Source organism: Rutidosis leptorrhynchoides, chromosome 1, assembly GCF_046630445.1.
Source record: "Rutidosis leptorrhynchoides isolate AG116_Rl617_1_P2 chromosome 1, CSIRO_AGI_Rlap_v1, whole genome shotgun sequence".
Taxonomy (NCBI): Eukaryota; Viridiplantae; Streptophyta; class Magnoliopsida; order Asterales; family Asteraceae; genus Rutidosis; species Rutidosis leptorrhynchoides.
Genome location: NC_092333.1, coordinates 76194835 through 76205306, shown reverse-complemented (window position 1 = coordinate 76205306; position 10472 = coordinate 76194835). Strand labels below are relative to the sequence as shown.

Below are 10472 nucleotides of genomic sequence, written 5' to 3'. Positions count from 1 at the left end.
GTCACATGTATATGCTGTTCTTAGGTCGATGCCAATGGCTGGGGGCTTTGTTCACCTTTTTCTCCGTTACATTCAAATATTCAATACTCAAATAACACGTTTGGTGAGTTCTTTAACTCTACAATTTTAATGAAACTGAGTTGTAACTTCATTTGATATTTAGTGAAGTTTTATTTATTTATCTGTTATTCCACAGGATAGCTCAAATACAAAAGTCAGAATTGAAAGTAAAAGCAAAGTGCAAAAAGTCACAAGGGACGGCAAAGGCAATTAAAACTGTGAGTTCTTTATTTAAGAAATTAGTTATTTGTCAACCACGCAAACAAATACACAAAAGGAGAAACTTTTAGGCAACCACGTATCTTCAACATGAACATCGTCATTAGTAAACTCGAACTCAACATTGCATGTTTTCACTTCTACTATACACGAATCCTAGAAAGAAAAAAAACAAAAAAAACAGATTAACGGTTTGGACTTTGAAATTATTTGCTATATATCCAAATCTTGTTCATCATCCATGATTAACTCTGGATGCACCGCAGCACTTGGCAAATTGAGAGCTCGACGAAGCTTTCTAGGGTCAAAAACTTCTACTTTGACCATAAAAACAGAACTCACTGGCCTATGATCAGACATTCTCGAGTCCACTCTGTTGTAACAAAGTTGTTTTATGCCTTTTCCCAGCCATAATATGCGATCACACCTGCATTTTTACCAGAGAAAATTCATCATGTTTTCACATAAATCAGCATACAATGTTACTATTGTACTTTCATGGTCAAACCAATGACTTTAAACTTCAAATATCTTGAAGTATCCTTATCTTTATCTTTATATAAACTAAAACAAAAATATCATTCTAAAATCTTTGAGAAAGTTTGAAAGTGTTGGTTTAAAGCTTTTAGTTATCCCATAGATGAGCCAATTTTGTGTAAATACTTGTTTGTTTGACTTTAAAAGTCAAAAGAAACACTTACCATGCTGGCGTTCTTCTTTTCTCCCCCTCCTTTAGATTTTCACCGTAGTGTCGATCCGAATTAAGTTCATACTTGTAAGTAGGTGGGAAGTCGATAACGCCTTCCTTCCAACCCTGAAAGACACCCCCGTTTCCAATTTCTTTGCATAACTGCAGTTTGAAGAAAAACAATGTTATAAGGTCGTGTATGTGCAATGTATCACTATTTTGTCAGGATATTGCGTTGATGACTTTACTATTGCTGGTGATTCTTAATTTATCTCAAAAGATGTCATAAGTTGAACTTAATAGTTATGGATCTTATGTACCTGATCATTATGGAGCAGTTTGTCCCATTGTTTCATTGCAATGAGTTTTCTAACATCTGCATCTCCCATATTAATACGATAATTTAAATCGCCAAACCAGAATATCCTACTGTTTGCCCAAAAAAAAAAAAAAAAAACAAAATATGAATTATGCACATGACAACATGAATATACACTACAGGTTGGAATATCACTGGGTGGGTCAATGGGTCAAAACTAAGTTTGGGTATTTCTTGTAGTATATCAGGTTTGGTTGACCTGAAACGCTCTTTTGGTATTATTACAGAGCAGGAATAATACATTTTGGTCAACTTTCAGCATGTTTGACCACTTTGATAAATAGTCTTTAAGTAAATGGGTAGAGATTACCACCTCTATTTTACCCACAAATGAGGTAAATAGATAACTTACTCATGAGAAGGAATGGTTTGAGGTTGATCTGGGTCTAAAACCGACGAATATCGAGTACGTCTCAAGATCTCAACAACATCAGAGTTACGCCTTTCATCATCACCATCTTTATGTCCCGAGGTCAGATGGGAACAAACGAAACATAATCGAGTTTGATAAAGAGACATGCTAACCGAGATCGATCCCTGAAACAAAATGTGTTCACTGTTTTGTCCAGATTTACACTTGTAAATTCGTAATTATAGATTGATGTAAGAAAACAACTGTACCTTATTACCCATGTAGCCCATAAGCCCGACTCCAATTGGTGATACTTTAACATTGTTTATATGTCGTCTCAACCTTTTACGAACCCAAATCGAAATGTAGATACCCACCATCTGCTTGCTCATTATTCGCACGTACCTAATACATTATAAACCATTTCCATTAAGTTTTGAGTTTTCAAAATTCAAAATGATCATTGCAACATAGAGTATATTTGGCGAAACTAGCTGATAGTTTGTAGCTGATAGCTTGTAGATGCTAGCTGGTAGCTTATAGCCGGTAGCTGTTAGTATTTTTAATGTTTTTAAAGTGTTTAGCACTGTAGCTGAAACTGTTAAAATAAAGATTAAAATGACAAAAAGCTAGGAGTTTTTTCTCAACTACTAGTTCTAGTGGCTTTTAGTTTTTTCACTCTGTCTTAAAGCTTTAAGCTCTTTTAATCAATCAAAGATTTTTATTAAATACGCGTTTTTTCATAAAAGCTAGAAGTTCCTAAAAGTTCTAAAAAACCTGCATCCAAACGTAACCATAATCGAAAATTGGCTATAGTGTTGCAAATTTCATACCTGCCGAATTTTGCACCACTTCGAATAAATGCATTCTCGTTTTCTATTTGGTCAACAAAAGAATCATCTTCATCATTTTTGTCATCATCATCTTCTCCTTCTGACACTCGTTCGCAAACATCATAAAGCGAGTCAACGAAATCAGCCTTCTTTTGTTGATCACTCCATAACAATGTTAAGTCTCCCGAGCTACGACGCAATCTTCTAAAACTTCCAAGATTAACCACATTGCCTTTAGGACCAAAATCAGTGGAATTTGTAAACCATTCATTACGTACGCGATCCGAACTACTTAAAACTCTACGTAACGTTTTTCCAGAAATGTTGCAAGTATCTTGATTTATATCTAATGCATATTCGGGCCAATCTAGGCTGTAGAATCTTTTTTCGGGGTTGAGTGTTGTTGATGATGCTAATTCTGTTTTGCTAACGATTTCGGAAACGGGGGAGGTTGGGGCACTGTGGCTTTTAGGTATGGGTTCGGGTTCTAACGACTTGTTTAACGATTTTCGAATAATGGTTTCCCATTTTTGTATTGGCGTTCGAGTCTCAGCTCCGAGGACATTTCCAGCATTCAACGGGACGACTTCCTGGAAACTGATGATCAAACCAAATATTCACCATAACAAAACAAAAAAAAAAAAAAAAAAAAAAAAACGTACGTTATAGAATTCAAATAAGTTCAATTAATATATTTTGGAAAGTTAATTCATGTTGATGATTTTAGTGTCATCGGTCATTTTTGTGATAAGTTAATTACTTGAGACAAATGAATTTCTAGTTAAGCTTTATAACAAGTTAGGAGAGTGTGTAGTGCAAACTTATTTAAGCTAACTAGAGTCATTTAATTGAAAGATTATGTTTATTAGTTGGTGTCCTACCTTTTAATCAAAAGGTAGGACTTTCCATGGATACTTTTATACCAAAAGATGCATCGTTTCATGGTAACTTTTCATGCTCTATAAATAGAGATTATTTGTCTCATTTTCAAGATGATGAAAAGATGAACATTCACAATATATACAAATTATCTATGTTCTTGACTTTCAATTTTAATTGTCTATATTGGAGTTGTGCCTTTATCTTATCCTGAATAAAGATTTCGTGTAACCCTAGGTCAATACATGTATAGAGTCGAAATACTTTATCACGAAAATGATTACACGATTTAACGGTTTATCCAGACATTCAAACCCTATAACCAACAATTCATGTTAGTGGAATTGTTTATTGTTGTTGTAGTTCAGAAAATTGTTCAAAAATTATATAACAAATCATTTTACTAAAGTGAAAAGCTTGAAATACCATGTTAAAAATTAAAATGACAAAAGGTATTAGATTAGATTATATACAAAAAAGAACTTCCAAATTTCAAATGAAAATGAAAACTATAAATGAAAGTGGGGATAAAAACATTTCAAACCCATCAAAATCAAAATATTCTACAATTTTGTTTAAGATAAACTGGAAAACTAGCTAGTTGCAACCTTTTTGAAGATGTCTAAAAAGTCATTATTAAACAACAAGGGCAAATTAAGAAACATGCAAGAATTAAGAATCTTTACCCGAGTATATAAACATCAGACGGTTCGTTCATACAAAGCCATTCGTCGATATCTAGGTCTTCATCCGGAAGCCTGCCAGCAACGTTCCAAGTCCCAACCGTTACCCTAAATGACCCAATCACGATCATAATATACAGATCAAAATTGATCAGTTAACATTTTTTGTATTCACTAGGCAGGGAGCATGTAATAACGTGTTAACTAATTTTTTAAGCCAAACCTCACATCTTTCGATTTAATATAATGAACACGCATCGTCTCTGATTTTCCTCTCTTGTGTTTTATCAATGCTTTTGTAGGTTTCCCTACAAATTTGAATATACAATCATTGAAAGATGAGTCCGTACACCATAGTTTTTAGTCGTACACCACTAAACAAAAAACGGTACTTACTATTTGAGGTTTGACTAGAGCATGTAGACATGTCTCTCTGTGTTCTACGACCACAAACCTCGTTAAAATCCATTCGTTCATCTTTAAGAGAACAAACTGCGCGCAAAAGTTTAAAACAAACATGAATGATAAACGGATAATGTTTTTATATTCAAGAAACATGAAACCATGAAACAAAGAGTTTATATCAATCTAAACTGAAGCTTTTTCGTGATACATAATGCATACCATCATCCTCGCTTTCAGTTTCTGTATCGATTTCATCTTCACTAAAATCATTATTCTTCGGCTGAATATTCAACCACTTTTTCATCACAATGGAAGGCCAAAACGCCTACGAAAACACAAACACGTTGCATTTTACAACAATAAAAAAACAAAAAGCTATCATGAAAGATCTTAAATCTTGAATCAAAATGTACCTCGGATCGTTTCCCTCTTCGAACTTTCATTGTTCCAATGAATATACTAGTGCCCAAAAGAATATATATAAATAAATAAAAATGCAAACTTTGTGAAGAGACTCTTAAACTTCAAGTTTATTTAACAATTTATATATACATCAAGAGTGGTCCATGACCATAATGCAACAAATAGAAGCTCACAAAACTCAATTTGCAAAGAAAGAATCAAATTTGGACCTCACTACTAACACTTAGTCTTTACGTAATTACAAAGAAATTATAAAATCTTGGAATAACGACAAAAAAGCAACTCGAAGGTCCAAGATTTCGCTTTCATAGACAACTTCAGATTGCTTAGATGATGAACCATTGACAATTAAATAGTGTTTGATGGATGATTTTGATTTGCAGAAACCATTATTCTTTAGCTGATTTGCATGTTAGTTAGTTAGTATGAACATAATATATTCCAACATGACATTAGTTTAATTATTATGGTACATAAGATAAGATGATCAAATAAGTGAGATGATGAATATATCTTAATTATATATGGTCCAATATTATTTACTCCGTACAAGATTAAGGTTAATTAAGAACACCGACCAAACTTATAAACAACATTTGATTGGCAGAAACATCTAGTCTAGCTATAGATAGTAAATAGATAGATATGATTAAAAATAGATCCAATTGATTGGACTAAACACCTTTGACAAAGACTAAAGAAATTAATTTTAATTAAATAATTACATAAAAAGTTTGATAGGCCTATTATGACGAGTCATTTATGTTATTATTAAAATTAAAATAAGGACAATGATTACCATATTTAAATTTCAAAACTTTTTTAATTAATTAAAGAAATTCTTTTTTTAATATCGACTTTTTTTTATATAATTTTGATATTAACATTATTCATTTCAGTTTGAGTTATAAATATAAAATTATACTATATTTAGTATGCTTAATCGAGCTCTTAAGGCTACATTTATTATTATTTTTAAATTAATATATATATATGGGCAGGATCAATGGGGAAGTAATCAATCGGGGGGAAACAATTTTTTTTTTCGTTTTTTGAAAAAACTTTGTTCACGAACATTATAGATTGGATGAAAATAAGAACATTTAGAAAAGACACTTCGTGATGAATGTTATTATTTTGGAGGGAAAACGATCTACAAAAATAACATTCAAGATAATATTGTTCGCGAAGAATGTTAACGTTTTTTTTTTCCATGTTTTGTGAAGTAAAATTTAGCCCGATTTATAGTTTAGTGAAATGTCCCGTTCATATTGATTATAAACGTTCCATATTAATTGATTTCGTTGCGAGGTTTTGACCTCTATATGAGACGTTTTTCAAAGACTTGATTCATTTTTAAAACAACCATAACCTTTATTTTATCAATAAAGGTTTTAAAAGCATTACGTAGATTATCAAATAATGATAATCTAAAATATACTGTTTACACATGACCATTACATAATGGTTTACAATAGAAATATATTACATCGACATATGTTTCTTGAATGCAGTTTTTACACAATATCATACAAACATGGACTCCAAATCTTGTCCTTATTTTAGTATGCAACAGTGGAAGCTCTTAGTATTCACCTGAGAATAAACATGTTTTAAACGTCAACAAAAATGTTGGTGAGTTATAGGTTTAGCCTATATATATCAAATCGTAAGAATAGACCACAAGATTTCATATTTCAATACACATCCCATACATAGATATAAAAATCATTCATATGGTGAACACCTGGTAACCGACATTAACAAGATGCATATATAAGAATATCCCCATCATTCCGGGACACCCTTCGGATATGATATAAATTTCGAAGTACTAAAACATCCGGTACTTTGGATGGGATTTGTTAGGCCCAATAGATCTATCTTTAGGATTCACGTCAATTAGGGTGTCTGTTCCCTAATTCTTAGATTACCAGACTTAATAAAAAGGGGCATATTCGATTTCGATAATTCAACCATAGAATGTAGTTTCACGTACTTGTGTCTATTTTGTAAATCATTTATAAAACCTGCATGTATTCTCATCCCAAAAATATTAGATTTTAAAAGTGGGACTATAACTCACTTTCACAGATATTTCCTTCCTCGGAAATAAGACTTGGCCACGGATCGATTCACGAACCTATACAAATATGTACATATATATCAAAGTATGATCAAAATATAATTACAACCATTTTTATATGTTTTAAAGATTTGAGTGTATTAAGTCAGCTGTCCTCGTTAATAACCTACAACTAGTTGTCCACAGTTAGATGTACAGAAATAAATCGATATATATTATCTTGAATCAATCCACGACCCAGTGTATACACGTCTCAGGCTAGATCACAACTCAAAGTATATATATTTTTGGAATCAACCTCAACCATGTATAGCTAACTCCAACATTACTGCATATAGAGTGTATATGGTTGTTCCAAATAATATATATACATGGGTCGATATGATATGTCAAAACATTTGCATACGTGTCTATGGTATCCCAAGATTACATAATATATTAGAATACATGTATAATACAATATAAGTTAGCTAGGATATGATTTGAATAGATTTTTTAAACATTTCCCGTAGCTAAAAAGATCAAAAATATCCAATCTTGTTTTACCCATAACTTCTTCATTTTAAATCCGTTTTGAGTGAGTCAAACTGTTATGGTTTCATATTGAACTCTAATTTAAGAATTCAAACAGAAAAAGTATAGGTTTATAGTCAGAAATTTAAGTTACATGTCAATTACTAAAGAGGTAGTCATTTCCGCCGAAAGAACTACATCTTGATGACCATTTTGAAAAACATACTTTCACTTTGAGTTTAACCAAGATTTTTGGATATAGTTTCATGTTCATATGAAAAATCATTTTCCCAGAAGAACAACTTTTAAATCAAAGTTTATCATAGTTTTTAATTATCTAAACCAAAACATCCCTCGGTTTCACTACGACGGCGTATATCCGATTTTATGGTGTTCATCGTGTTTCCAGGTTTTAAATCATTAAGTTAGCATATCATATAGATATAGAACATGTGTTTAGTTGATTTTAAAAGTCAAGTTAGAAGGATTAACTTTTGTTTGCGAACAAGTTTAGAATTAACTAGACTATGTTCTAGTGATTACAAGTTTAAACCTTCTAATAAGATAGCTTTATATGTATGAATCGAATGATGTTATGAACATCATTACTACCTCAAGTTTTATGGATAAAACTACTAGAAATGAGAAAAATGGATCTAGCTTCAAAGGATCCTTGGATGGCTTGAAAGTTCTTGAAGCAGAATCATGACACGAAAACAGTTCAAGTAAGATTTTCACTCGAAATAAGATTGTTATAGTTGTAGAAATTGAATCAAAGTTTGAATATGAATATTACCTTGAATTAGAAAGATAACCTACTGTAAATAACAAAGGTTCCTTGATCTTAGATGATTACTTGGAATGGATTAGAAAGCTTGGAAGTAGACTTGCAAACTTGGAAGTATTCTTGATTTTTATGAAACTATACTTATGGAATTTATGAAGAACACTTAGAACTTGAAGATGGAACTTGAGAGAGATCAATTAGATGAAGAATATTGAAGAATGAAAGTGTTTGTAGGTGTTTTTGGTTGTTGTATATGGATTAGATATAAAGGATATGTAATTTTGTTTTCATGTAAATAAGTCATGAATGATTACTAATATTTTTGTAATTTTATGAGATATTTCATGCTAGTTGCCAAATTATGGTTCCCACATGTGTTAGGTGACTCACATGGGCTGCTAAGAGCTGATCATTGGAGTGTATATACCAATAGTACATACATCTAAAAGCTGTGTATTGTAAGAGTACGAATACGGGTGCATACGAGTAGAATTGTTGATGAAACTGAACGAGGATGTAATTGTAAGCATTTTTGTTAAGTAGAAGTACTTTGATATGTGTCTTGAAGTCTTTCAAAAGTGTAAGAATACATATCAAAACACAACATGTATATACATTCTAATGGAGTCGTTAAGTCTTCGTTAGTCGTTACATGTAAGTGTTGTTTTGAAACCTTTAAGTTAACGATCTCAATTAATGTTGTTAACCAAATGTTTATTATATCAAATGAGATGTTAAATTATTATGTTATTATGATATTATGATGTATGAATATCTCTTAATATGATATATACATTAAAATATCATTACAACGATAATCGTTACATATAAGTCTCGTTTCGTAATTCTTGAGTTAGTAGTCTTGTTTTTACATATGTAGTTCATTGTTAACACACTTAATGATATATTTAAATATCATTTTATCATGTTAGATATAGTGTATCAATATCTTAATATGTTACATATGTATTTAATAGACGTTATCATAACGATAATCGTTATATATATCATTTCGAGTTTCTTAACTTAGTAATCTCATTTCTTATGTATATCACACATTGTTAATATACTTAGTGAGATACTTACTCATCATAATCTCATGTCAACCATATATATATGTCTATATATACCACAACATATAGTTTTTACAAATTTGTAACGTTCGTGAATCGCCGGTCAACTTGGGTGATCAATTGTCTATATGAAACTTATTTCATTTAATCAAGTCTTAACAAGTTTGATTGCTTAACATGTTGGAAACATTTAGTCATGTAAATATCAATTTCATTTAATATATATAAACATGGAAAAGTTTGGGTCACTACAGTACCTGCCCGTTAAATAAATTTCGTCCCGAAATTTTAAGCTGTTGAAGGTGTTGACGAATCTTCTGGAAATAGATGCGGGTATTTCTTCTTCATCTGATCTTCACGCTCCCAGGTAAACTCGGGTCCTCTACGATCATTCCATCGAACCTTAACAATCGGTATCTTGTTTTGCTTAAGTCTCTTAACCTCACGATCCATTATTTCGACGGGTTCTTCAATGAATTGAAGTTTTTCATTGATTTGGATTTCGTCCAACGGAATAGTGAGATCTTCTTTAGCAAAATATTTCTTCAAATTCGAGACGTGGAAAGTGTTATGTACAGCCGCGAGTTGTTGAGGTAGCTCCAGTTGGTAAGCTACTGGTCCGACACGATCTATAATCTTGAATGGTCCAATGTACCTTGGATTTAGTTTCCCCCGTTTACCAAATCAAACAACGCCTTTCCAAGGTGAAACCTTAAGCATGACCATTTCTCCAATTTCAAACTCTATATCTTTTCTTTTACTGTCCGCGTAGCTCTTTTGTCGACTCTGGGCGGTTTTCAATCGTTGTTGAATTTGGATGATTTTCTCGGTAGTTTCTTGTATTATCTCCGGACCCGTAATCTGTCTATCCCCCACTTCATTCTAACAAATCAGAGACCTGCACTTTCTACCATAAAGTGCCTCAAATGGCGCCATCTCAATACTAGAATGATAACTGTTGTTGTAGGAAAATTCTGCTAACGGTAGGTGTCGATCCCAACTATTTCCAAAATCAATAACACATGCTCGTAGCATGTCTTCAAGCGTTTGTATTGTCCTTTCGCTCAGCCCATCAGTTTATGGATGATAGGC

At 32.1% G+C, this 10472-nt stretch overlaps 1 protein-coding gene across 2 annotated transcripts; it reads right to left on the bottom strand.

Moving 5' to 3' along the window:
• Nucleotides 1–265: 265 nt before the first annotated feature.
• On the bottom strand, nt 266–5066 carry LOC139861795 (type I inositol polyphosphate 5-phosphatase 2-like). 2 transcript variants are annotated; one of them, XM_071850302.1, is made up of 11 exons: nt 4912–5066; nt 4718–4823; nt 4490–4585; nt 4317–4401; nt 4097–4201; nt 2532–3128; nt 1968–2103; nt 1699–1883; nt 1288–1396; nt 981–1129; nt 266–706 (listed from the first exon to the last, which is right to left on the bottom strand). In XM_071850302.1, the coding sequence occupies exons 1-11, from the start codon at nt 4939–4941 to the stop codon at nt 493–495; spliced, it is 1812 nt and encodes a 603-aa protein (XP_071706403.1). In that variant the 5' UTR covers nt 4942–5066; the 3' UTR covers nt 266–492. The 2 variants fall into 2 exon arrangements, with proteins under 2 accessions (XP_071706403.1, XP_071706412.1); XM_071850311.1 differs by lacking the exons at nt 4718–4823; nt 4912–5066 and having other exon boundaries at nt 4322–4401; nt 4490–4545.
• Between the last annotated feature and the right edge of the window lie 5406 nt (nt 5067–10472).

What these genes read in the sequence shown, in the direction of transcription:
- LOC139861795 (XM_071850302.1), bottom strand. Translation starts at nt 4,941, where the DNA reads ATGAAAGTTCGAAGAGGGAAACGATCCGAG. An exon ending in CTCTAGTCAAACCTCAAATA is followed by an intron (nt 4,402 to 4,489) that starts GTAAGTACCGTT and finishes TCAAATTTGTAG; the next exon opens with GGAAACCTACAAAAGCATTG. An exon ending in TCTGATGTTTATATACTCGG is followed by an intron (nt 3,129 to 4,096) that starts GTAAAGATTCTT and finishes TTTGATCATCAG; the next exon opens with TTTCCAGGAAGTCGTCCCGT.